At 46.3% G+C, this 26,402-nt stretch overlaps 1 protein-coding gene across 1 annotated transcript in view; it reads right to left on the reverse strand.

Annotated features, from left to right (window-relative positions):
- Positions 1–14,005, reverse strand: part of ERCC6L (ERCC excision repair 6 like, spindle assembly checkpoint helicase) — a 37,825-nt gene extending 23,820 nt beyond the window's left edge. The window contains exon 1 of the mRNA XM_002831796.4: positions 13,803–14,005. Within this exon, the coding sequence (XP_002831842.2) occupies positions 13,803–13,870 (68 nt within the window). The 5' untranslated portion in view covers positions 13,871–14,005. The remainder of the gene's footprint in view (positions 1–13,802) is intronic.
- Positions 14,006–26,402: the final 12,397 nt, after the last annotated feature.

Below are 26,402 nucleotides of genomic sequence, written 5' to 3' on the forward strand. Positions count from 1 at the left end.
GGCAACGGCAGCTCATCATAGTTAATTCCTGGATCCTGAGGGTCTCTGGCCACCTGCCGTGTCTTTTCTCTCACTTCACTTTTGGAGCGATTTGCATGAGGACAACTAACCTGAAGGGGACTGCGAGGCTCTGGCCGGTGCTACTCCCCAACAAGTCTTTAAACCTTCAGATCTTGGGAATCCACCTCCAACTTCACACAATGGGTATTTTGCCCTCTCCCCTCCTCCTCCCTTCTCTTTTTCTCTCTTCCTCATGTGGCTCCGGTCTAAGGGGCCCTTTGCCAATTCCAACTGGAACATCCAACATTGGACACTAATCCAGCCAACTGCTAAGATCTGCCCTCCCCTGGCTTTCTCACGGTACCAGGAAAAGTCAGGTCTGCCATCCCAGTCCTCAGGGGACCAGCAGGACTAAAAAGCTAGAAGAAATCTTGGGGATGCCCAGTTTTCATCTCAGCTTGACCATCCTCTTTAGAAAGAGGACTCCGGGTCTCTGTCTTTCGTCTGGGGATGCCTAGAACAAAAACAGACACCCTCGGCTTCTTCTCACCAGTCCACATGGGTGCCAAACAATCCCACATTCCTACATCCTCCCCACTGGGCTGCCTCCTTCACAACCTCACCAAACTTGGCTTACCGGGAAGCATAAAGCCAAAGCATTTAGTCTTTTATTGCAACATGGTCTGGCTGCAATACACATTAGATAATGACAGCCGATGGCCGGAAAATGGCTCCTTTTACTTGCAAATTCTTAGGGACCTTGACAACTTTATAACCAGGAATGGCAAATGGCAAGAGGTTCTCTACATTCAGGCTTTCTTCTGCCTTAGATCCCAACCCTCCCTAGGTCAATCTTGCACCCCTCATGAAGGCCTTCTTCTCAATGAAAACGCTGTCTGGGTCTCTCCCTCCTCCAAAAACCTTTCCTCTGAGATCCCTTCCCACGAAAACCCTTCCTCCAAAACCCCTTCGCTCGAAACCCCTTCCTCTGAAACCCCTTTTGACCCTGCAGATGAACCCCCTCCGTATTCCCAGCCCCCTGGTTCTGCTCCTCATCCCTCCAAACCCTCCACCCCAGGGGGCCCTCCTGCTCTCAAGCCTCCAGCCCCAAACCCCACTCCTCCTCCTTCTCCACCTGTTACCCCTTCAAAAGCCACCAGTCAAACCACCCCAGCCATTCTCCCTCTCCGGGAAGTGGCTGGGGTTGAAGGCATTGCTCGTATTCACGTCCCTTTCTCCAAGTCTGATTTGTCACAAATCAAATGGCAGCCAGGATCCTTCTCTGAAAATCCCTCTCACTATCGCAGGGAATTCTTGCACGTAACCCAATCCTTTAATTTAATTTGGCATGATATTTATATAATTTTAACCTCCACCCTCACTCCTGATGAAAAGGAGAGCATCTGGTGTTCAGCTGAAGCCCACACAAATGAACTCCATAACCAAGCCCCTATATAAAATCCAGTGGCCAATGATGCAGTCCCCCATAGAGACGCAGACTGGACTTACCAACAGGGAAACAATGGCATCAGGCGACAGAACCACATGATTACCTGTCTCCTCACGGGCATGAACAAAAATGCCCATAAGGCAGTTAATTATGAAAAACTCAGAGAAATTACAAAGGAGCCCCAGGAGAATCCAGCCCCCCTTTTTTTTTTTTTAGACGCAGTCTTACTCTGTTGCCCAGGTTGGAGTGCAGTAGCGCGATCTCAGCTCACTGCAACCTCCGCCTCCCAGGTTCAAGTAATTCTCCTGCCTCAGCCTCCTGAGTAGCTGGGATTACAGGCGCGTGTCACCACGCCCGGCTAATTTTTGTATTTTTAGTAGAGACGGGGTTTCATCATGTTGGTCAGGCTGATCTTGAACTCCTGACCTCGTGATCCACCTGCCTCGGCCTCCCAAAGTGCTGGGATTACAGGCGTGAGCCACTGCGCCAGGCCTGAATCCTGCCCTTTTCTTATCACACCTCACTGAAGCCATGCTAAAATATACCAATCTGGATCCAGAATCTAGAGAAGGGCAAACTTTTCTCCACTTCCAATTTATTTCCCAATCTGCCCCAGATATCCAGAAAATATTACAAAAATTAGAGGAAGGTCAGCCGGGCGCGGTGGCTCACGCCTGTAATCCCAGCACTTTGGGAGGCCGAGGTGGGCGGATCACGAAGTCGAGAGATCGAGACCACCCTGGCCAACATGGTGAAACCCCGTCTCTACTAAAAATACAAAAAAAAATTAGCTGGGCATGGTGGCAGGTGCCTGTAATTCCAGCTACCTGGGAGGCTGAGGCAGGAGAATCACTTGAACCCGGGAGGTGGAGGTTGCAGTGAGCCAAGATCGCGCCATTGCACTCCAGCCTGGGCAAAAAGAGTGAAACTCTGTCTGAAAAAAAAAAAAAAAAATTAGAGGAAGGTCCCTAAACATCTCAGCGGGACCTCCTAAATGCGGCCTTTGGAGACAGTTTTGCTCTTGTTGCCCAGGCTGGAGAGCAATGGCGTGATCTTGGCTCACTGCAACTTCTGCCTCCCAGGTTCAAGCAATTCTCCTGCCTCAGCCTCCCGAGTAGCTGGGATTACAGGCATGCGCCACTCCACCTAGCTAATTTTGTATTTTTAGTAGAGACGAGGTTTTGCCATGTTGGTCAGGCTGGTCTCAAACTCCTGACCTCAGGTGATCCACTCGCCTTGGCCTCCCAAAGTGCTGGAAGGCCTTCTGTGTCTTTAACAACAGAGACAAGGAACAAAAAATTCAAAAAGACAAACATCTCTGGTTAAAATACCAGATGCTCACCTCTGCTGTCCAAACGTCAGTTACACAAAAGCCTCCAGACAACCCCAAGGGAAACTCCGTCACCTCTCTGGAAGTGTCACCCTGAAGTGCCACATCAGGGTTCCAATGTGGCAACCCCGGACACTGGGCAAAGGCTTGTCCTAGCCCCTGGCCCCCTACCAAACCATGCCCAACTTGTGGTCTTTGGGGACACTGGAAAATGGACTGCACCCAATGGGTACAACCTCCCTGTTTGACAGTGGCCCTGTGAGGCCCCCCGACCATCACAGGAGGAAATATCTTCACTGCTGGTACTGACAACGGAAGACTGAGGGTGCCTGGAATCCTTCGCCCCCACATCCAGTGAGCCCATGGAACCCAGGGTAATTGGTACAGTATCCAGTAAGATTATTTCCTTTCTCCTGGATACTGGGGCAAGCCTATCAGTATTAACTGAATATCAAGGCCCACTAGAATGTTCATAATTTTCTGTTGTTGGCATGAAGGACATACAAGAACTTCCATACAAAACACTGCCTCTATACTGCTCATTTCAGGGAGTCACCCTCACTCACTCTTTCTTGGTCATTCTTCATTGTCCCACTCCTTTACTAGGAAGGGACATCCTACACAAACTAGGGGGAATCATTCATTCATCGGCCCTACATCAAAGCCACCCTTACTTATTATTATGTCAAGAACAAAACCCCTGCTCAGACACTCCACATCAAATAGACTTAAAACCCAAATTCCTGGCTCACGCCTGTAATCCCAGCACTTTGGGAGGCCGAGGTGGGCGGATCACCTGAGGTTGGGAGCTTGAGACCAGCCTGACCAACATGGAGAAACCCTGTCTCTACTAAAAATGCAAAATTCACTGGGCGTGGTGGTGCATGCCTGTAATCCCAGCTACTCAGAGGCTGAGGCAAGAGAATCGCTTGAATCCGGGAGGTGGAGGTTGCGGCAAGCCAAGATCACGCCATTGTACTCCAGCCTGGGCAACAAGAGCAAAACTCTGTCTCAAAACAAACGAACAAAAAACACCCAAATTCCTCAGCCAGGTAAATCCTATAGTATGGAACACTGACTCCCCCATAATAGCTACCCACCATTCTCTAATTCAAATCTCACTAAAGGATCCTAAGCACTACACAGTGGTCCCACAATATCCCCTCAACCCTAATGGATTACAGGGACTCAAGCCCATCATCTACTGACTTTTGGCTGCCAATATTTTAATCCCCACCCATTCTCCCCATAATACTCCTATTCTCCCAATCAAAAAACCAGATGGCTCCTATAGACTGGTTCAGGATTTGTGATAAATCAACTCCACTATTGTTCCTGTTTATCCTATTGTTCCCAAACCCCTACACCCTCCTATTGCAAATTCCTCCCAACACTAGCCATTTCTCAGTATTGGACCTCAAGAATGCTTTTTTTACTATTCCTCTACATCCCTCGTCTCAAAACCTTTTTGCTTTCACTTAGACTGACCCTGACACAGGCCACTCCCAACAACTTACCTGGACTGTCCTCCCCAAGGGGTTTAGGGACAGCCCTCACTATTTCAGTCAGGCACTTCAATTAGACCTCTCCCAGCTACATCTACAACCTAGCATCTTGCTTCAGTACATGGACGATTTACTTCTTTGCAGCCCCTCTCTAGAACACTGTATTCAACACACCACCAGGCTTTTACATTTTTTGCCTGAATGCAGGTACCAGGTGTCCAAAAAGAAGGCCCAATTAACCTCTCCAAAAGTCTCATACCTAGGATTAATCATAACTCCAAATACTCGAGAAATTCCGCCAGCATGAAAGCAAAGCATTCAACAAATCCCTTTTCCTAAAACAAAAAGGGACTTACTTTCTTTCCTCGGATTAGTGGGATATTTCTGATTATGGATAGCAAATTTTGCCATTAACACTAAACCCCTTTATGAACACACAAAAGGCAATCTTGACCAACCACTCACTCCCACTCCAGCCCTTTATCATGCTTTCTCTCACCAAAAACATGCCTTATTACAGGCCCCTGCTCTAGGCCTTCCAAACCCCGAGATCCTTTCATCTATATTTACACAGTTCTCATAATCAGGCCCTTGGACTATTAGCCCAACCCGTGGGAGACTCCCTCCAACTGGTAGCATATTTTTCAAAACAACTAGACCCCATTTATAAAGGCTGGCCCCTTTGCTTAAAAATTTTGGTCACAGCCTCTCTAATTATCCCTGAGGCACAAAAACTCACATTCTACAAACCCCTTCAGGTATTTTCTTTTCACAGTCTGCAAAATATACTCAGCCATAAGGCGCTAAGCTCCATCTCATCCTCCCGCATGCAGGCCTTACATTCAACTCTCCTTCAACACTCTATCTCTCTTCATAGATGCTCCCCCCTTAATCCTGCCACTCTTTTGCCTTCAGGACCAATTTTAGACCCTGACCAACACTCATGCTTGAATTTAATTGAAAGTTCTCTCACCATGTTCCACCCACTTACTTCCACTCACATAAAGCAAGCCCCAGATTGGTTTATAGATGGCAGTGCATCAGAAAACCCTTCCCTCCAAGCAAGGTATGCCATCATTGAGGGATATCATGATGATACCCACCTAGAAGAGTCGTAGAGGCTGCCCCCTTGCCTTTGGGCATATCCTCCCAACAAGCAGAATTATTTGCCCTAATAAGAGCACTAACCCTAGCAAAAAGTACACAAGTTAATATATACACCGATTCTAAATATGCCTATAACACCATCCATTCCAATGCCCAAATTTGGAGCGAGCAGGGCTATGTCATGGCTAAGGGATTTCCTATCATTAATGGAAAACTCATCATTTACTAAAGGCAGCTTTACTTCCAGAAAAGGTTGCAGTTATCCATTGCAAAGGACATCAATCAGATAAAAACCACATTTCAATAGGAAACCGTGAGGCTGACTACTGGGTAAAACAAGCCTCAACCAACCATCCAATCCCCCAATACCTATTACCCCTCATACAACATATCCCCTCCTTTTATCCAGAACACCAAATACAGCAACTAATCACGGCGGGAGCACAAGTCAAACCCCCATATTGGTTTGTACAAAACAAATTAGTCCCACCTGACCCTGAAGAAACTACTCTTTTATGGGACATTCACAACCTCTTCCATACTAGCCATTCCCCTCGACAACATTTCTTAAGCTCCCATATACACATAACCCCAGATATAAAGGAACAGCTAAAGGCCATTTCCCATCAATGTTCTATTTGCCAAAAGGCTTCACCCCACTCCAACACTAAATCCCTTTCTTTCCCAACCCATCAAGCCAGGGGACACCTTCCAGGACAGGACTGGCAAATTGATTTTACCCATATGCCCCCAGTTAAAAAGGTTTGGTTTCTTCCAGTTCTCGTCAATACCCTTTCAGGATGGGTCGAGGCTTTTCCCACAACCAACAAACGGGCTTCTACTGTCACCTCCAAATTAATAATGGAAATCATACCCAGGTTCAGGGTGCCTCTTTCTTTTCAATCCGACAATGGTCCTGAATTCATCTCTCAAATTACTCAACACTTGCACAAGCCCTACATATCACCTGGAAGCTATATATCCTCTATCGACCTCAATCTTCAGGAAAGGTTGGAAAAATGAATGGCATTCTAAAAACCACCCTCACCAGGTACTCACTCCAAACTCTTAAAGACTGGGTTACACTTTTACCTTTGGCCCTTCTAAAAATCTGGACATTCCCACATAAACCCTTAATGATCAGCCCCTTTGAACTCATGTATGGGAAACCACTGGCCCTTTTTGTTCCACCTCAAGGTCAAACGCCACCTCTACCAACTCCCCTTGTTTCCCCTCTTCTGTATATTATCCGCCATTTCATTTGGGAATATGCTGACAAATACCTGCCACAACCCATCACTGACTCCTCTAATCCCTTCCTATAGCCAGAAGACTGGGTTCTCATAAAAGATCCCAGTCCTACCCCCAATTCCCCCCTCACACCTAAATGGAAGGTGTAAAAAGTAAAATAGAGGTTCCTCTTCAAAGACTTTCCTCCCCATCTAATTAGGAATAAATAGCAACTTCTCTTAGAAGCAAAATTTATTCAAAGACCTGTGCTAACATTCTTAAATATCGGCCAGCTGTAATAAAGAAATCAATGTACTTTATGTTCTTAGCGCCCACAATTTAGCCTAAATATTTGCCCTGGCATGCTTATACTGGTCCAAGCAAGCATTAGGTCATAGCCTGTTCACACTCTTCCTTATTTGAAGGTGTTTTTACCTTTCTCAGCATTCCACAAGTTACTTCCTCCTTCCTTTGTTCTCCTCTGCCTTTGCCTCTTTTAAAAAGTTCTAAGTTGCTAGCCAATCGGGACAAATACAGAATGTGAGGTCCCGTTCCAGCCAATGGAAACTGGACACAGCAGTAGGGTGGAAGTGTCAGTTTATAAATGATCCTGTCTCCTTTATTTGGTGTACTCTCCTGGCAAAACTGCTGGCGAGGGTGCCCTTTCTGCAGAAAGTAAAAATGGCCTTGCTGAGGAAATTAAATTTATGTTCAAGTGCTATTTCTTTATGGCACCAGGGAACAAGCATTTCTAACAAAGGGACCTTACCAAATCATTCTTACCACACCCACAGCACCAAAACTCCAGGGATTCCCCAACTGGTTTCATTATACTTCTCTCAAGAAAACAGACTTCCCTTCGCCACATACCCAAACAACCAAATCTAAAACCCCTTCAGCCTTCTCTTGTGTCTCCACAGGACCCACTTCCCTTTGCCTCACCCAAATCTTGGAAGAAAAGGAAGAGAAATTCACCTAAACCGCTTATGTCTCTTTCTCTCCCAAACTTTCATTGCTTCCTAATCACCTTGTTACAGTCCTTCAGCGGTACCCTTACGAAACTCCCATTATATATCCTGATCAGCTCTTTACTGTTCTATGGGACCTATGGCTTCAAGGAACTTTCCAGGACTTTACTCTTACCCAGATAACCTTTTTCGCTTTTTGCTTGTTTTTTTTTCAATATAAATACCCTAAGTACATCAACTTCACCAATACAACCACTTCTCACTGCTCTCAAGCTCGAACTACAAACCTTACACAATCCCTCTTGCTGCGAACTAACTCTTCCTTTGCTCCCGAATGCTGGATGTGCTTATCGCTGTCTTCCTCAGCTTACACAGCCCTTCCTGCACCCCTTCATGACCTTTTAGCAGGGAGCATAACCCTAATTTATACACTCCAAAAGGGAGCTTCCTTTCTTGAAAGAGCTGACGCCCTGGTCGACAATTATCCTACTTCCAGGGCCAATCAGGCTAACAAATTATTTCAAACCTATTACAACTCCCTGCAACGCCTCAAGCCCCAAGACTCTCTCATTAAAGGGCCTATAACTAAACACACCCCCCTTTTACAACAAGCTTCACTTTGCTTTTCAGCCTCTGAAGGAAATCTCCCTGTAGGATCCTTAACACCTAACCAATGCAACCGTACTATCATTATTAAACACCCCTCTGACCATCAAACTAACCGAGTTAACTACCCAGTATCACCTGAAGCAAATGGAGCATTTCTGCAACTGGCTCGTTTGACAGCCTCTCTCTCAGCCAGTGCCTATGGCCTAACTTGTGCTGTCCCTGGTGCCCACCTTTTTCCACGGCTCAATATCAATGGTGCAACATCCTATTGCATTAAATGTGTAAAAAGTAACTCTTCCTATATTTCTACTATAGTAGGTGTCTCCCTGGCCTCCTCCTTGTCCATTTGGAGTAATGAACCACAGGAAAGAAAAAACATCCCATGTTTAGTTCACTTACTCTCTTTCCATATCTCTGCCTGTATACACGACAAAGTCCTGTTCTTTTTGTGTGGCACCAACACATACCTTTGTCTCCCTACCAACTGGACTGGAACCTGTACCCTAGTTTATCTATCTCCCTCCATTGGACTTGTTCCTCCTGATCGACCTTTGCCCATCCCACCCATCCAATATGTTAGAAAAGGAAGGGCCATCCACGTCATTCCCTTAATAGCCACCTTGGGTATAACCTCTGGACTTGGATTGAGAGCAAGCAGATTAGCCACTTCCATAACATACTTTAAGGCTCTTTCAACAGAACTACAGGACTCGTTAGAAGACATAGCCCCAAGCCCCCTCTTTGTACCAAGTCAATGGTACAAAGTTTCAAAGTTTCAGTTAAACAGGAGGAATAGGTTCTAGTGATCTACTGCACATCATGGTGACTATTATTAATAATAATGAATCATATATTTCAAAATAGCTAAAAGAATGAACTTTTTTTTTTGAGACAGGGTCTCCCTCTGTCACCCAGCCTGGAGTGCAGTGTGCCATGATCTCAGGTTACTGCAGCCTCCGCCTCCCGGGTTCATAGGATTCTCCTGCCTCTGCCTCCCGAGTAGCTGGGACTACAGATGCGTACCACCACACCCAACTAATTTTTGTATTTTTAGTAGAGACAGAGTTTCGCCATGTTGGCCAGGCTGAAGAATGGATTTTAAATTTTTTCACCACAAAGAAATGATAAGTATTTGAGGTGATGGATATGTTAATTAGCCTGATTTGATCATTCCACAATGTATACATGCATTGAAACATCACACTGTACCCCACAAATATATACAATTATTGTTGGTTAAAAATAAAACTGGTCAAGTGCAATGGCTCATGCCTGTAATTCCAGCACATTTGGAAGCCAAGGCAGAAAGATCGTTTGAGTCCAGGAGTTAAAGATTGGTGACTTTGATAAAAGCAGTTTGTGTAAAGTGATGGGGTGAAAACCTGATTGGGACGAGTTCAACAGAAGTTAGGAGGAAAGAAATAGGAAATGACAAGTGTAGACAATGATATGACACCTGGAATTTTGCTGTAAAGGAAAGAGAAGAAATGGAGCAATAACTGGAAAGGAAAATAGGATCAAGAGAGGATTTTTTTTTTTAACAATGAAAGAATTGGTGGGTTGAAGTCCTTATACCAGTGAGTGACAAGGGATGAGATCTTTTGCACAAATGGAGGGGTTGTGCCTTAGCTAGAAGCATGGAGAGTTCATCTATACTAACAGGATAGAAGGCAAAGAACACAGAGGGAATAATGCTGGGAAGTAGGTTGATATGGGAGAAGAAGCTTCTGGAAACTCTCTTCTGATTGGGTCTATCAACCCAGTGAAATTGGAAGCAATAGAGATGAGGGAGAGATGCTGAAGGTCTGAAAAGCAAGAAGGTATGAAACAGGCATCTAGTACAATGGATGAGTGAATACATTAGAGAAATGTAATATGATTGCCAGGCAGCATGAAGGGCCTGCTTGACATTAATATTGATGGATTTCAAGTAAGACCAGTCAGCATGATTGTTTCTTCAACCATGTTCATCTGTGAGGGCCAGAGTTGGATTTAGCAAAATGTATTAGTTTCTTATTGCTGCCGTTACAAATCATCACAAATGTTAAAACAACACAAAGTATTATCTTTTATCTTACAGGTTATATCTTGCAGGTTATATAGGTTAGAAGTCTGACACAGGTCTCACTGGGCTAAAATTAAGGTTGCAGCAAGGCTGTGTTCCTTTCGGGAGGCTCTGGGGGAGAATGTGCTTCTTGACTTTTCCAGCTTCCAGAGGCCATACACATTCCTTGGCTCATAGCCCCTTCCCCCATCTACCGAGCCAGGTAGGACAGGTTGAATCCTTCTCACACTGCGTCACCATGACCTCCTCTTCTGCCTCCCTCTTCCACTTTTTTTTTTTTGGAGATGGAGTTTCACTCTTGTAGCCTAGGCTGGAGTGCAACAGTGCGATCTCAGCTCACTGCAACCTCCACCTCCTGGGTTCAAGCAATTCTCCTGCCTCAGCCTCCCAAGTAGCTGGGATTACAGGCGTGTGCCACCACGTCCGGCTTATTTTTGTATTTTTGTAGAAACAGGGTTTCATCACGTTGGCCAGGCTGGTCTCGAACTCCTGACCTCAGGTGATCCACCCACCTTGGCCTCCCCAAGTGCTGGGATTACAGGCGTGAGCCACCACACTCAGCCCCTCTTCCACTTTTAAGCACCCTGTGATTACACTGGGCTCACCCAGATATTCCAATTTCCCTATTTTAGGGTCAGCTGGTTAGCGACCTTAATTCCTCTCTACCATATGAGGGTAACATATTCACAGGGTTCAGAAATTAGTATGTGGATATCCTCAGGAGGCCATTACTCTGCTTACCATACGAAGGCTGGTAATGCCAAGCCAGTATAATGAAGTGTGAAAGAGAAAAAAATAAGTGGAAGTTGTATACAAAGAAGCCTCCACAATTATTGACTCTGAACTTCAAATTATGTAAGGAGAGAAGTGAGAACCTGAGGGGTGTGCAACAGTGAAAAGATAGAATCAATGAACTATATAGATCCCAACAATATCAAACAGTTGTTGGAATTGGTGTTCTAGAGGGAGTAAGGTAGAGGATGGAGAGTAGAACACTTGAACGGTGGTGTAATAATGGAAGTGTAATAAATAAAAAGTCTGATTCTGCTGGGCATGGTGGCTCACACCTCTAATCCCAGTGCTTTGGGAGCCTGAGTTGGGAGGATCACTTGAGTCTAGGAGTTCAAGACCAGCCTGGGCAACACAGTGAGACTCCATCTCTACAAAAATCTTTTTTTTTTTTTTTTCTGAGACGGAGTCTTGCTCTGTTGCCCAGGCTGGAGTGCAGTGGCACCATCTCAGCTCGCTGCAACCTCCGCCTCCCGGGTTGAAGCAATTCTGCCTCAGCCTCCCAAGTAGCTGGGATTACAGGTGCCCGCCACCATACCCGACTAATTTTTGTATTTTTAGTAGAGACGGGGCTTCACCATGTTGTCCAGACTGGTCTTGAACTCCTGACCTCGTGATGCGCCTGCCTCGCCCTCCCAAAGTGCTGGGATTACAGGCACGAGCCACTGCACCCAGCCTACAAAAATCTTTTAAAAATTAGCCGGGCTTCATGGCACACACCTCTGGTATATGTTTATATGTACAGTAAGTCCTCAGTTAACGTGGTCAGTAGGTTCTTGGCAACTGCAACTTTAAGCAAAATGACACACAGCAGGCCCTTGAACAACACTGGTTCATTCAATATCATTTTGCTGCAACACTGATGAGAAACAAATTGGTTTTGCTACGTCATTTCACTTAAAGTCAGTTTCCAAGAACCTGTGGACAATGTTAAGTGAGGACTTACTGTATACACACGCAAACACATCTTTGCTCACTCATGTAAGTGTATCTGTAGAAGAAAATACTACAAGTCCTAGCTTCAAAAGTAAAACTATATATCTTAACTTTTGAATTGACCCATATAGCTCATCACACACCAGCCTGAGAGAATATAAATAAATGCTTACTCACACTATTGACTTTATTAAAATCTGGCATGGTTTTCTTGAATGGCAATTTTAAATACACATTCCCTAAGACCCAGCAATCCGAATTCCAAAGTGTACACTCAGTTACAAAGTGCACAAAAATTCACACAAAAGGCTGCCTATTACAACAAAAGTATAATGGCAAACAATTGGAAAAATCTAAATGAAAGGCCTGGCATAGTGGCCCACGTCTGTAATCTGAACACTTTGGGAGGCCGAGGCAGGAGGACTGCTTGAACTCAGGAGTTTGAGACCAGCCTGGGCAACATGGCGAGACCCTGTCTCTACTAAAAACACAAAAAAATACTTTGGGAGGCCGAGGAGGGCGGATCACGAGGTCAGGAGATTGAGACCATCCCGGCTAACACGGTGAAACCCCGTCTCTATAAAAATACAAAAAATTAGCCGGGTGTGTTGGCGGGCGCCTGTAGTCCCAGCTACTCGGGAGGCTGAGGCAGGAGAATGGCGTGAACCCGGAAGGCGGAAGTTGCAGTGAGCCCAGACCGCGCCACTGCACTCCAGCCTGGGTGACAGAGCCAGACCCTGTCTCTAAAAATATATATAAAACAACAATAGTAAAATAATAAATTGGCTGGGCATGGTGGCACCCACCTGAAGTCCCAGCTACTAGGGAGGCTGGGGCAGGAGGACTGCTTGAGCCCAGGAGTTCAAGGCTGCAGTGAACTATGATCAGGCCACTGAATTCCAGTCTGGGCGACATAGCAAGACCGTGTCTCAAAAAAAGTTAAAGCAAAAATTCACAGAGACAGAATAATGGTTGCTAGGGGCTGAAGGGAGGGGGAAATGGGGAGTTGTTTAATGGGAGTAGTTTCAGTTTTGCCACATGAGAAAAGTTCTGGAGATGACGGACGGTTGCACAACAATATGAATGTAGTCAACACTACTGAACTGTACATTTAAAAATTGTTAGGATGATAAACTTTATTTTTCATAAAACCCAGTTTCTGCACAAAAAGATAAAATTTATGTTATGTGTACTTTACCACAATTTAAGAAAAAATTTAAATTCTTAACCCAACATTACCACGCCCCCCACCCTTAGCCAACTGGTGAATGTTTACTTATTTTTCAACGCCTAGCTCAAATGTCTCCTCTTGCCACGCCATCCCTTAGCTGACGACCCTTGTAGTTGGCCATTCCCTCTTTTATGCCAACACTGTGCCCTGCACATACATTATACCTCTTACAGCACTTATCAAACCTAGTAATTATTGCTTTACAGATCCGTTTCCACTACTAGATTACAAACAATTTGGGGGCGGGGACCTCGTTTTACTCATCTCTGTATCCCCTAGACTTAGGGCTTGATAAACTGAAAAGAATCAAGAAGGGCTTGATTAATTAAGGCTCTGGCTTTTAAGGAGCTCATACTGGAGGGTCATTTGCCCAAAAGAAGAGGTATCGGGGTCTCCTCAGGTTTTAGAAATCTGGTCAAACATCCAGAGCTGACTCCCACACCCTACTGCGAGAAGAGTGCGAGCGCGCGTCTCAAAAGGCTCCGCCTCAACAGTTCGGGTCCCCAGGAGGATCCGGGGGCTACCCCACCTCCACTCTGGGCCAGGTCGGTTAGCTAGACCCGCCCAGCGGTCCAGACATACCTTAGGTAATGAGCAGCCTGCTCTGGGCTCAAGGCCTCGGCTTCCGGAAACCTTCGGGACGCCTCCATGACCTTCAGATTGGGTTCCAGTTACTCCGGCGGGAGTTTGGAGCTTGGAGCTTGGAGCTTGGAGCTTGGAGCTTGGAGCTTTGAGCTTGAATTTCGCTCACTCCCGCCCCGCGCATGCTCTGTGCGCCTGTGGAGAGGAACACAGCCAACCGTCGGCCTCGCGGCCGGCCAATCCGCGACCACGCGCTGCGACGCCACCGCCTGAGCCCCGCCCACGAGGGTGGGCGCCTGCGCCTACGCGCGCCGGGAAGCAGGAGGTGATCTCTGCCTTCGAGACACAGAGTGTGCTGCGTCAGTCTGTGATCCCCTCGCGTTTCAATCCAGTTCAAACCATGCTGCGGCCAATTCGTTCGCGCGTGCGTGTGCTATCATTGTGAGTGGAGGAGACTGCCCGATATGATCCCAGTCATTGCGGCGACCCCTGGAGATCTCCAACGCCTGCGTCCTCCAACCAACCCCTGCCCCGCATCCACAGATAGCTTCCCTTCCTTGATCGCCAGTACCTGGCACTGACCGTGCTTTGAATTCAAACACCCTGGGAGGCATAGTCCCTGTGATTTAAACTAACATTGAAGAAGCGACCAGGCGCGGTGGTTCACGCCTGTAATCCCAGCACTTTGGGAGACCGGGGCGGGCGGATCACGTGAGGTCAGGAGTTCGAGACCAACCTGGCTAACATGGTGAAACCCCGTCTCTACTAAAAATACAAAAAATTAACCGGGCGTGGTGGCGGGCGCCCGCAGTCCCAGCTACTCCGGTGGCTGAGGCACGAGAATCGCTTGGACCCAGGAGGTGGAGGTTGCAGTGAGCCAGGATTGCACCACTGCACTCCAGCCTGGGTGGCAAAGCGAGACTCCATCTCAAAAAAAAAAAAAAAGGCTGGGTGCAGTGCCTCACACCTGTAATCCTAGCCTTTTTGGAGGCTAAGGCGGGAGGATCACTTGCACTCAGGAGTTCGAGACCAGCCTGGGCAACATAGTGAGACTCCCGTCTCTTTAAAAAAAATTTTTTTTCTTCTCCACAGGGCGTTATGCTGTATTTATTTTTTTAAAAAGAGAGAAAGAGAGAAGGGTCTTCAAGAATCTCAAACCCGGAAGGTGGAGGCTGCAGTGAGCCAAGATCATGCCACTGCACTCCAGCCTGGGTGACAGAGCAAGACTCCATCTCAAAAAAAAAAAAAATTAAAGTTCTTATTTAAGAAATAAGTAACTAGGTTCACATACTTGGTGTAATAAAAGGAAGACAAAAATAATTAAAAAAAAAAAAGAAGTAGTGCTGTGGTCACCATTTTTTCAGAAGCACTAACTAAGATACAGTCATTTTCAAAGGCAGAGTCTAAAAAAGAGGCAGAGCCTAGAGCTGAAGGAAATGTGATGGAGTTTAAGTGGCTTGCTTGGGTGACACTAAATAGGAGGTTGTGGGCCAACAAAAATTGTCCTTGTTCATATACTGTTAAGAACACAGACATGATTCCTCAAGACACTAATTTAGCATTCAGTATTGGAAAACTCACCTGTTGGCCCAGTCATACATCATATGTCCAGAGAATTTTAAGCTTTTTATAAAATTTATAGACCGTTATGAGTTAAAAGGAATGTTGGAGGCCGGGTTCAGTGGCTCACTGAACCTGTAATCCCAGCACTTTGGGAGGCCGAGGCGGGCGGATCACCTGAGGTCAGGAGTTCAAGACCAGCCTGGCCAAATGGTGAAACCCCATCTCTACAAAAATTAGCTGGGCATGATGGCGGATGCCTGTAATCCCAGCTTCTCGGGAGGCTGGGGCGGAAGAATCGCTTGAACCCAGGAGCAGACGTTGCAGTGAGCTGAGATCGTGCCATTGCACTCCAGCCTGGGTGACAGAGCAAGACTCCATCTCAAAAAAAAGAAAAGGGTGGGGGGGAGGTGGGGGATCTTGGAGAACATGGGCTATTTTCCTGGTTTGTATGACTTTAAGGCCTTTGTTAATAGGCCTTTTAGTATACTATTATCCCCATTTTTCAGATGTGGAAACAGGCTCAGAGAGATAAAGTGACTTCATCTAAGCTTCCTGCGCTAGGAAGCAGCAGAGCCAGAATTCAATACTAGGTCCATATGGACACAAATCTGCGCTGTTTCGCTGTGTCACACTGGAAAGAAGAGGGCAGTGGCGGGGAAATGAGGTTGATGAGGCAGTTGAAGGCTAGGTTATGAAGGAACTTGTTTACTCTGCTAAAGTGTTTGAATCACATCTTTTCCTGGAGGCAAGCTTGGATTGGGCTGTGCTATGGTCTGAATGTCCTTCAAAATTCATGTGTTGAAACTTAATCCCCACTATGGTGGCATTGAGAAGCGGGGCCTTTTAGGAAGTAATGTCATGAGGGATCCTACTTCATGAATAAATTAGTGCCTTATGAAAGGGCTGGAGGGAGCTAGTTTAAGCCGTTTTTGCTCTTCTGCTTTTCTACCATGTAAGGACACAATATTCCTTCCCCTCCAGAGGATGCAGAAACAAGGCACCATCTTGGAAGCAGAGAGCAGCCCTCACCAGATACCAATCCTGCTGGCACCTTCATCTTGGACTCTTCAGCCTCCAGAACCATAATAAATACATTTCTATTGTTTATAAATTATGAGTTTGATGGCCAGGTGCGGGGGCTCATGCCTGTAATCCCGCCCTTTGGGAGGCTGAGGCGGGCGGATCATCTGAGGTTGGGAGTTCGAGACCAGCTTGACGGAGAAACCCTGTCTCTACTAAAAATACAAAATTAGCCGGGCATGGTGGCACATGCCTGTAATCCCAGCTACTCGGGAGGCTGAGGCAGGAGAATCGCTTGAACCTGGGAGGCAGAGGTTGTGGTGAGCCAAGATCATGCCATTGGCACTCCAGCCTGGGCAACAAGAGCAAACCTCCGTCTCAAAAAAAAAAAAAAATATATGAGTTTGAGTCTATGGCATTTTATTATAGCAGCACAAAGGAGCTAAGGATGAGTTGAGTGTCCAGGCACCCTGAATACCCAAAGGATGAGTATAATGAGAAGAGCAGAATAGGGCAGAAGATGTAGGAGAGAATTCTGCAGGAAGGAAAAGAGAGATGAGAGCACAAAAATCTTCATCTTGAGTCTGGGGAAGGCCATGTCTGGTTGTGCTTTGGCTCAGGGTCCACCATTATCACTCATGTCCTGGGAATTGTTGAGAACTGAAGATGAAGCAAAGCAGGCCCCTGGTGGTTGTTGTAGGCATGCCCCATTGTGGGCTGTGAAGAAAAGCTAAAGAGAACTCCCTCAGGAACCCCGGCTACCTCCCCTCTGCTTCCCAGCTGGCAGTGATGCCCAAAGGTCCTGATCACTGGGAAGGAAGGACCAACCCTCAGCTTGCCTGCCCTTTGGCTATTGGATTTTCTAAGCCCCATTTTCACACAGCTGTAGGGCTCCTCCTTTAAACTCCCCAGCTCTGGCTGCTCCTCCCCTCCCCTTCGGTCCTGTAGTCTGCTTCCTTTGGGCCCTTCTTGGTGCCTTCTGGAGTCCCAGGTCTCAACCCAGGGCTCTGATGACCCAGGAAACTCCCCAGCCCAGGCTCCTAGTCCTCCTTTATAAATGGTCACCCAGGCTCACAGCCTGAAAATAAGAGAGAGATTGGGAGGATTTTGAGTGGGTAAATGGAGAGAATCAAAGAGAGTCAAAATAATAGTTACTACTATATCCCTCTTATGTGACAGGCCCCATTCAAAACACTAAAGTGTCGATTAATTATCTGCTGTTCCTCATTATGCATCTACCCCAATCAAGGGCTCCCATTCCCCCAGCGTCTCTCAAGGGAATGGGGTTTATAAAGCTCTCCCAGCCAGGCTCAGTGGCTCACGCCTGTAATCCCAGCACTTGGGGAGGCCAAGGCGGGCGGATCACAAGGTCAGGAGTTCGAGACCAGCCTGACCAACATGGTGAAACCCCGTTTCTACTAAAAATACAAAAATTAGCTGGGTGTGGTGGCACGTGCCTGTAATCCCAGCTACTCGGGAGGCTGAGGCAGGAGAATTGCTTGAACCCGGGAGGCGGAGGTTGCAGTGAACCAAGATCTCGCCACTGCACTCCAGTCTGGGCGACAGAGGGTGACTCCGTCTCAAAAAGAAAAGAAAAGAAAAAAGCTCTTCCTAGGCTGGGTGCGGTGGCTTACATCTGTAATGCCAGCACTTTGGGAGGTCGAGGTGGGTGGAGTTCGAGACCAGCCTGGCCAACATGGTGAAACCCCATCTCTACTAAAATACAAAAATTAGCCGGCCATGATGGTAGGTGCCTGTAATCTCAGCTACTCGAGAGGCTGAGGCAGGAGAATGGCTTGAACCCAGGAGGCGGAGGTTGCAGTGAGCCAAGATCATGCCATTGCACTCCAGCCTCTACAAGAGCAAAATTCTGTCTCAAAAAAACAAACAAAAAAAGCTCTCCCTAATTATTGTTAATTTTAAAAGGGTGATAATGGTATTGCTGTTTTTTTTTTTAAGGTCCTCGTCTGTTAGAAATACATGTTGGAGTATTTTCAGACAAAATGATATGACATCTGGGACTTACATTAAAATACTCCAGTACAGAGGGAAAAAAAAGGAGAGTATAGATGAACAAAGATTGGCAAAATGTTGATAATTGTTGAAGCTTGTTACAGAGGTTCATTATCCTCTTCTCTGCTTCTGTGTATGATTGGACATTTCCATAATAAGAATTTTAAAAAACAAAACTTTTCAACCTAATCTGCAAATTACACTGAGTCATCCACACTCACAGGCCGGAAATAAGATAATGAGGCTTTGTGGGAGGGTTCAGAATGCATAAATGGAGAGATGGATGAGGCCGAATAAGAACAATAGCTATTACTTAGATAGCACTGAAGTGCCAGGCCTTGTTCTAAGGACTTTACATACACTGTCTTTTAATCCTTAACAACAACCTTGTTAGACAATGTATATACTATTATCATCCTCCTTTTACAGATGAGGAAACTGAGGCACAGAAAGATTGAATAACTTACACAAGTTTACACAGCTTGTGAATGGTGAAGCAGGATTCCAAACCCAGGCAGTCTGGCTTTCGACTTTTTGCTCTTTAACATGATGCTAGTTAGATACAGAAAGCAGCTGACAGGTGAAGAAAATGATTAATTCATCCATTTACTTATTCATTTATTTAGTAAATATGTGTTGAGCCTTTACAAGATGGTCACGTAAGGATCCAGGTGCTGGGGTGAGAAAAACAGACAAGTCCTTGCTATCAAAGAGCTTAAAGTTCCATGGTGAAGATGGACTTGAAACAATAATCACACAAACATTTGGAAAATTACAAACGTGAAGAGGGCTCAGAAGGAAAACTACAGGCAATTATGATAGCATACCATGAGGTATCTGACCCAATCTGGAGGGCTGGAAAAGGTTTCTCTGAGGAAGTAGCATTTGAGCTAAGAGCTGAAGGGTAGGGAGGAGTTAACCAAACAAAAAGGGAAGGGCAGGGCATTTCAGGCAGAGGGAATAGCATGACCAAAGGCCTTGAGGCAGGAGAGGGCTTGATGTGTATGAAAACTAAAAAGGCTAAGATGGTTGGCGCAAGTCTAGAATGCCGAGTTGAAACGGTTTTTTGGACTCCAGTCTAATGTCACAGGTAAGGGAACTGCCACGGGGAAAGAAGGAAGTGACCAGTCCAAGGTCAGACCCTGAACCTGTGACAGAAACAGGACTCAAACCTAGGTACCTTCACTCCCAACCCAGCGTTTTTTCCAGCACACATCATGGCTTCCCTGCATATGAGGAGGGAGTGCCAGCAAAATGTTGCTCTTGGGGACTGAGAATGGAAGAGTGTTTTTGATAACCAAATGAAGTCTTCATGCACAAGGAGATCAAGAGTGGGTTTGGGGCCGAGCGTGGTTGCTCACACCTGTAATGCCAGCACTTTGGGAGGCCGAGGTGTGAGGATCGCTTGAGCCCAGGAGTTTGAGACCAGCCTGGGCAACATGATTCATCATACAAAAAACACAAAAATTAGCTGTGTGTGGTGGTGTGTGCTGTAGTTCTAGCTACTTGGGAGGCTGAGATGGGAGGATCTTTTGAGCCCAGGAGTTCGAGGCTGCAGTAAGCAGAGTCACACCACTGCACTCCAGCCTGGGTGACAGAGTGAGATCCTGTCAAAAAAAAAAAAAAAAAAAAAAAAAAGGAACCGAGAGTGGGTTTGGGGCAGAAAAAAAGATGAAAGTGATTAGAAACAGTAATAATTTTATTTACGAGACAGGGTCTCACTCTGTTGCCCAGGCTGGAGTGCAGTGGTGTGATCTCGGCTCACCGTAACCTCAGACTCCTGAGCTCAAGTGATCCTCCAGGCTCCAGCGATTCTCCCACCTCAGCCTCTTTAGCAGCTAGGACTACAGACATGTGCCACCACATCCACCTAATTTTTTTAATACTTTGTAGAGACAGAGTCTTGCTATGTTGCCCAGGCTGTTCTCCAGCTCCTGGGCTCAAGCGATCCTCCCGCCTCAGCCTCTCAAAGTGCTAGGATTACAGGTGTGAGCCACAAAGCTCTGCCAACAGTAAGAATTTGTGTTTCCCAGATACCTAATTAGGCTTCTCCCACCCCATTTCTAGCTAGGGTTCTTATAAAGTAGGTGGGATTTGGGGGTAGGGGATAGAGGATTGAGACTGAGGGTTTAATCTCCCGGGGAAGCAGGAAGGAGGAGGAAAGCCGTGGGATGGAGGCTGCCCCAGCCAACAGTCATCTCCAGCTCTGCCAGCAGAGGGAGCCAGAAACTGAATTTCCTAAGAATGGCAGCTGGCCTGGCCCCTGGGATGGATAAACCCTTCTTGGAAACTAATCAAGTCAGCCCAGGATGCTGTGGAAATGACAGGGACTGGGAGGAAGGGAGGGAGCCAAGAGTTAGGATTACCTGCAGGGTCTTTGCCCTAAGTTTCACAGTCTTTGATGAAAGCCTTCTAAACCTGCCTTTCGGGGTTTGGGTGAAGTGGGCACCAAAGGATAGAGAAACCTTTGACAAGGCAGTCCCACTGCACAAAACATGGCATCCTCCACTCCCTTTGGGTTACCTCACTGGCTCTCAAGACCTCACAATTCTGTCTCTAGCCTCATCCTCTCTCCTGAGATTTGGACCCAGATGGCAAAATGGCTATAGGACATGTCACCCCGGAAGCTCAAACTCAACATAGCACTGAACTCACCCACTCTCCCCTAGACCTACTCTCTCAATATTTCCCATCTCCATGAATGGCACTACCAACCCCCAAAGTGGTCCAAGTCAGAAACCGGGGAGTGTCTTTGAGGCCTGCCTCGTATTTGCCCCTCACGTTCAATTCATCAGTGAGTCTAAAATACATCCCAAATCCAATCACTTCTCTCCATCTCCACTGCCACCACGGTAGTCTATGCCATCATTCTGTCTCACTTGGATGACTGCACTAGCCTCCTGGCTTGTCTTCCTGCTTCTATTTGTGCCTTTCCCCCACTATCTGATCTCTACCCAAAAACCAGAATCATCTTTCAAAAATACCAAACTGATCATGCCATGGCCCTGTCTAAATCCTTCAAAGCCCCCTCGATTCCCTCAAGATCAAGTCCTGCCTCCTCACCATGGCTTACAAGGCCTTCCTGGTCTGGCCTCTGACTACCTCTCTGGCCACATCTTACTTCTTCACAACCCCTACACATACATGCACACGATCTCTTCTCAAACTGAACAACTTCCAGCTATTCAGATCTTGCCTCCAGGCCTCCCCACATGCAGTTTCCTCTGCCTGGACTCACCCTTTTCACCTCTCTATTGTCTATTCACTCCTCTTGTCTCAGTGCAGGTCTCCCTGCTTCCAGGAACCTTCCCTGATCCTTCTCAACAGGTCATCCTCTGTGATCCCACATCCTGCCTTTATCATTGGGTTTATTCCATGGAATGTAGCTGCCTGGTTACCTGTCTGGCTCCCCCGTGATCATGTGAGCTCTGTGAAGAACATTTCTGTCTTTTTCACAGTTATACCCTCGCAGAGCTCAGAATGGTCCCTACATATAATGGCTGACCAGTAAATAGTTGTTGGATGGATGGATGGATGGATGATCTGTCAATTAGTAATCCTAAAGGAGAGCACTGGGTGCTCTGTTAGAGAACTAGAATGAGGCCTTGGGTGGGAATGATATATCCAAAGACATAATGGGGACCAGAAACCAGGGAAGTGGGGAGGGCCAAGCATACCCATCCCAGCCACTTCTCTTGCCAATACTACCCGTCTCCCTTTTATACCTGCCTCCAGATGGACCTGGAAGTAACACAGAGGATTCTGAGTTACACCCAGGAACTAGACAGCCCTATTCTAGTCCCTTCCCAGATCTTGTGCTAGGACAAAGCCACCCATGCTTGGCTGTGAGATGAACAGGCTCCAGCCAGAGCCCAGTGTCGCTGGACTCTCCAGATGCCCTGTACCCACTTGTTCCCCAAGTCAAGGACATTTCTGGGAGCTCCCCATGAGCTCTCCTGTAGCTTCCTTATCCTCCTCCTGCAGCAGCAGAGAAACCCTCCCTACATAGCATGGGTGCCTCTCACAAAACCTGGGGTCAAGGCTTCTCCCTGGTGCCAGCCCAAGAAGGGACTCCAAGTGGGCATCTAATCCAAATAGGTGTGGCCTTTTCCCCTTCCTCTTTGGCACTAAAAGAGACAGGTAGTAAAAACTACAAGCTCTCGAGGGCAACAGGAGGGAAGTGGGGGCGAAGGTGAAGTTTTTCTACAGCCCTTCGAAGGTCTTGGCCCCCTGCCCAGATCCGAGTCAAGAACTGTATGTTTCAGAGAACTGGCTTCCCAGCCATCTGCTCAGAGCTTAAAGAGCCTAGGGGCCCTCATGGGATGTTCTGTTCAAATTAGCCAAAAAGGGCAGGGTGAAGACAACACAGCAGGAGGGGCCTTGACCAGTCTGGGCCTCTGAAGGTGTGGAAGGAAGGGGCAGATATATGACACTAGGGCACATTGAGGGCATGGCAAGTCCCAGAACAGAGAGCTCCTCTCACAGTCCAGTTCCACTGATCTTAGAACCATGTCTTCCATCCTTTGTGAGCAGCTAATTTATGCCAGGAACTTTCCCCACAACAAACAAGATGTTCTCTTGTACCAGTTGAAGGAACCAAGGATTAGAGAGGTTAATTGCCTTGCACGAGGTCATGCAGCAAGTACACAGCAGATTCAATGAGTGTCCTCTGGTGATCGGTTGCCAAGGCTGCTAGAAAATGATTCTTCCCTTCAGTGAGCAGATAGGGAGCCTGAGGATAATAGCCAGGAGGGGATACAGAAAGTCACACTCCTTTTGCGCCTAGGACATAGCTTGCTCCATCCAGAAGAAAAGAAAAAAAAAAAAAAAAACATGTCCTTATTTCTTTGACACACACTGTCTGTGGGTTGTAGAAATGGGTCAGGCACTAAGGTCAGGTTTTACATGTGGAAAATCTTAGGGTGAAGACAGGAAAAGACTTTCTCACAGTCAGAGTGTAAGAGAACAGTTCAGATGAATGGAGCTGTCCAAGAAGCCAGGCAGATATGCAGGAGAAAGACTGACAAGGAAACCCTCTCTCTTGAAATCCCCCACAGCCATGAACAGTCACATGAATTGAAAAACCAATCCTCAGCCAGGTGCAGTGGCTCACGCCTGTAATCCCATCACTTTGGGAGGCCAATGTGGTGGATCACCTGAGGTCAGGAGTTCAAGACCAGCCAGGCCAACATAGTGAAATCCTCTCTCTACTAAAAATACAAAAATTAGCCAGGCATGGTGGTGCACACCTGTGATTCCAGCTACTCGGGAGGCTGAGTCAGGAGAATCTCTTGAACCCAGGAGGCAGAGGTTGCAGTGAACCGAGATTGCGCCACTGCACTCCAGCCTGGGTGACAGAGCAAGACTCCATCTCAAAAAAGAAAAAAAAGAAAAGAAAAAGAAAAAAAAAAACAATCCTCAGGCAAAATTGCTAGGGAGTAAGTTTGGGGACTTGCAAAAGTAGGGGGCCTTTGGGGCCAATCTTTAGTTCACCAGGGGTTCTCAAGTCTGCATTCATGTGAGACTCACTAGGGATATCTTAAATAATAATTATGTTTGCAATATATTTATCTGACAAAAGACTAATATCCAGAATATATAAAGAGCTCCTACAAATCAATAATAAAATGACCACCCAAAAATATGAGCAAAAGAGTGGAACAGACACCTCATGAGACAGGACATATGAATGGTCAATAAGCACATGAAAAGATGATCAACAATAATTTTCCATTAGGGAAATGCAATTTAAAACTAAAAGGGCATGCCACTACATACCCATGAGAATGGCTATAATTTAAAAGACAGACAATACCAAGTGTTAGCAAAGATATGGAACAACTGTAAGTCTCACTTTTTGCTGGTAGGGGTGCAAATTGGTACAACCACTTTGGAAACCAGCAGTGTCAAATAAAGTTAAACCCAGGAATTCCACTCAAAGAGAAATGAGTACATGTGCTCACAGAGAGACTTGTACAAGAATGTTGATAGCAGCTTTGTTTCTAATAGCCAAAAACTGGGACCAACACAAATGTCCCTGGATGTCTGAATGGATAAACTTTGGTGTATCCATACAAGGGAATACCACTCAGCCACAAAAAGAAATGAACTACTGATCAGCGCAATTACTTGGATGAACCTCAAGGGCATTATACTAAGAGAAATAAGGCAATCTCAAAATGTTACATACTGCTTGATTCCATTTTCTATGAAGTTCAAGAACAACCAAAATGAATCTATGATAGAAATCAGAACAGTGTCTTCCTCTGGCAAGGGTGAAGGGCAGTGACTGGAGAAATGGAAATGTTCTATGTTTTAATGGGGCAGTGGTTACACAAGCGCCCACAATATCACAATTCATTGAACTATACATTTAAGGCCTATGCATTTTACTGTGTGTAAATTATACCTAAATTTTAAGACTCATGCCCAGGCCTCACCCCTAATTAAATCAAAGTATCTAAAGGTGGGGCCTGGGCAAGGGCATTTTCAAAATCTCCTCAGGTGATGCTAATGTGCAGCCGGGGGTGAGAACCGCTGATAACATTACCACCACCTTTCCCTGGCAACAGTCCCTCTCAGCCTCCTGTGTTCTGGAGACTTTTCAGAGATGCCCATCAGAAAAACTCTCTCCCACTATCACAAGCAGAGGTAGGCAAGTGGGGATAGAAGGCGAGTGAGGGTAAGTGCATACCAATATATCTCAAAGGTTGTTTCATATCAAAACATAAAGGCACTGAATTTTACACTTTAAAATAGTTAAAATGGTCAATTTTATGTTATGTAAATTTCATCTCAATTTTTCAAGTTAAAAAAAAAAATCAGCTGGGCATGGTGGTACGTGCCTATAGTCCCAGCTACTCAGGTGGCTAAGGTGAGAGAATCACTTGAGCCCAGGAGTTCAAGACCAGCCTGGGAAACACAGTGAGACCCTATCTCAAAAAACAAAAAAATGACCAAGAACTTCCTTAGATTTGATGGCTGCACATATTCCATTGTAAAGGTGTACTTTATTTAATCAGTCCTCTATTGAAGGATATTTTTCCCAATCTTTTGCTGTTAAAAACATAGTGAGAGCTAGGCATGGTAGCTCACACCTGTAATCCTAGCACTTTGGGAGGCAGAGGTGGGAGGATTGCTTGAGCTTTAGAGTTTGAGACCACCCTGGGCAAAATAGTGAGACCCGTCTCTATGAAAAATAAAAATAAATAAAAACATAGTGACAATAAATATTCAGGTATATGGTTTTTTGGTTTTTTTTTTTGAGATGGAGTCTCGCTCTGTCACCCAGGCTGGAATGCAGTGCCGCGATCTCGGCTCACCTCAACCTCCACCTCCAGGGTTCAAGCAATTCTCCTGCCTCAGCCTCCCAAGTAGCTGGAATTACAGATGCCCACCACCACGCCTGGCTAATTTTTGTATTTTTAGTAGATATGGGGGTTTCGTCATGTTGGCCAGGCTGGTCCTGAACTCCTGACCACAGGTGATCCTCCCACCTCCATCTCCCAAAGTGCTGGGATTACAGGCATGAGCCCGGCCTGGTACATGCATTTTTTAAAAAAATATGTGTGAGTGGGCCGGGCGTGGTGGCTCACGCCTGTAATCCCAGCACTTTGGGAGGCAGAGGCGGGCGGATCACGAGGTCAGAAGGTCGAGACCATCCTGGCTAACACAGTGAAACCCCATCTCTACTAAAAATACAAAAAAAAAATTAGCCGGGCCTGGTGGCGGGCACCTGTAGTTCCAGCTACTCGGGAGGCTTAGGCAGGAGAATGGCCTGAACCTGGGAGGCGGAGCTTGCAGTGAGCCGAGATTATGCCACTGCACTCCAGCCTGGGCGACAGAGCGAGACTCCATCTCAAAAAAAAAAAAAAAAAAAATGTGTGAGTGTATCTGTAGGATAATTTCCTAAAATTGGAATTGGTGGGTCAAAGTGTATATGTCTTTCTTATTTTGCTAGAAACTGCCAAATTGCCCTACATAAGGGATAAATGAATTTACATT

The sequence above is a fragment of the Pongo abelii genome, chromosome X, assembly GCF_028885655.2.
Source record: "Pongo abelii isolate AG06213 chromosome X, NHGRI_mPonAbe1-v2.0_pri, whole genome shotgun sequence".
Taxonomy (NCBI): Eukaryota; Metazoa; Chordata; class Mammalia; order Primates; family Hominidae; genus Pongo; species Pongo abelii.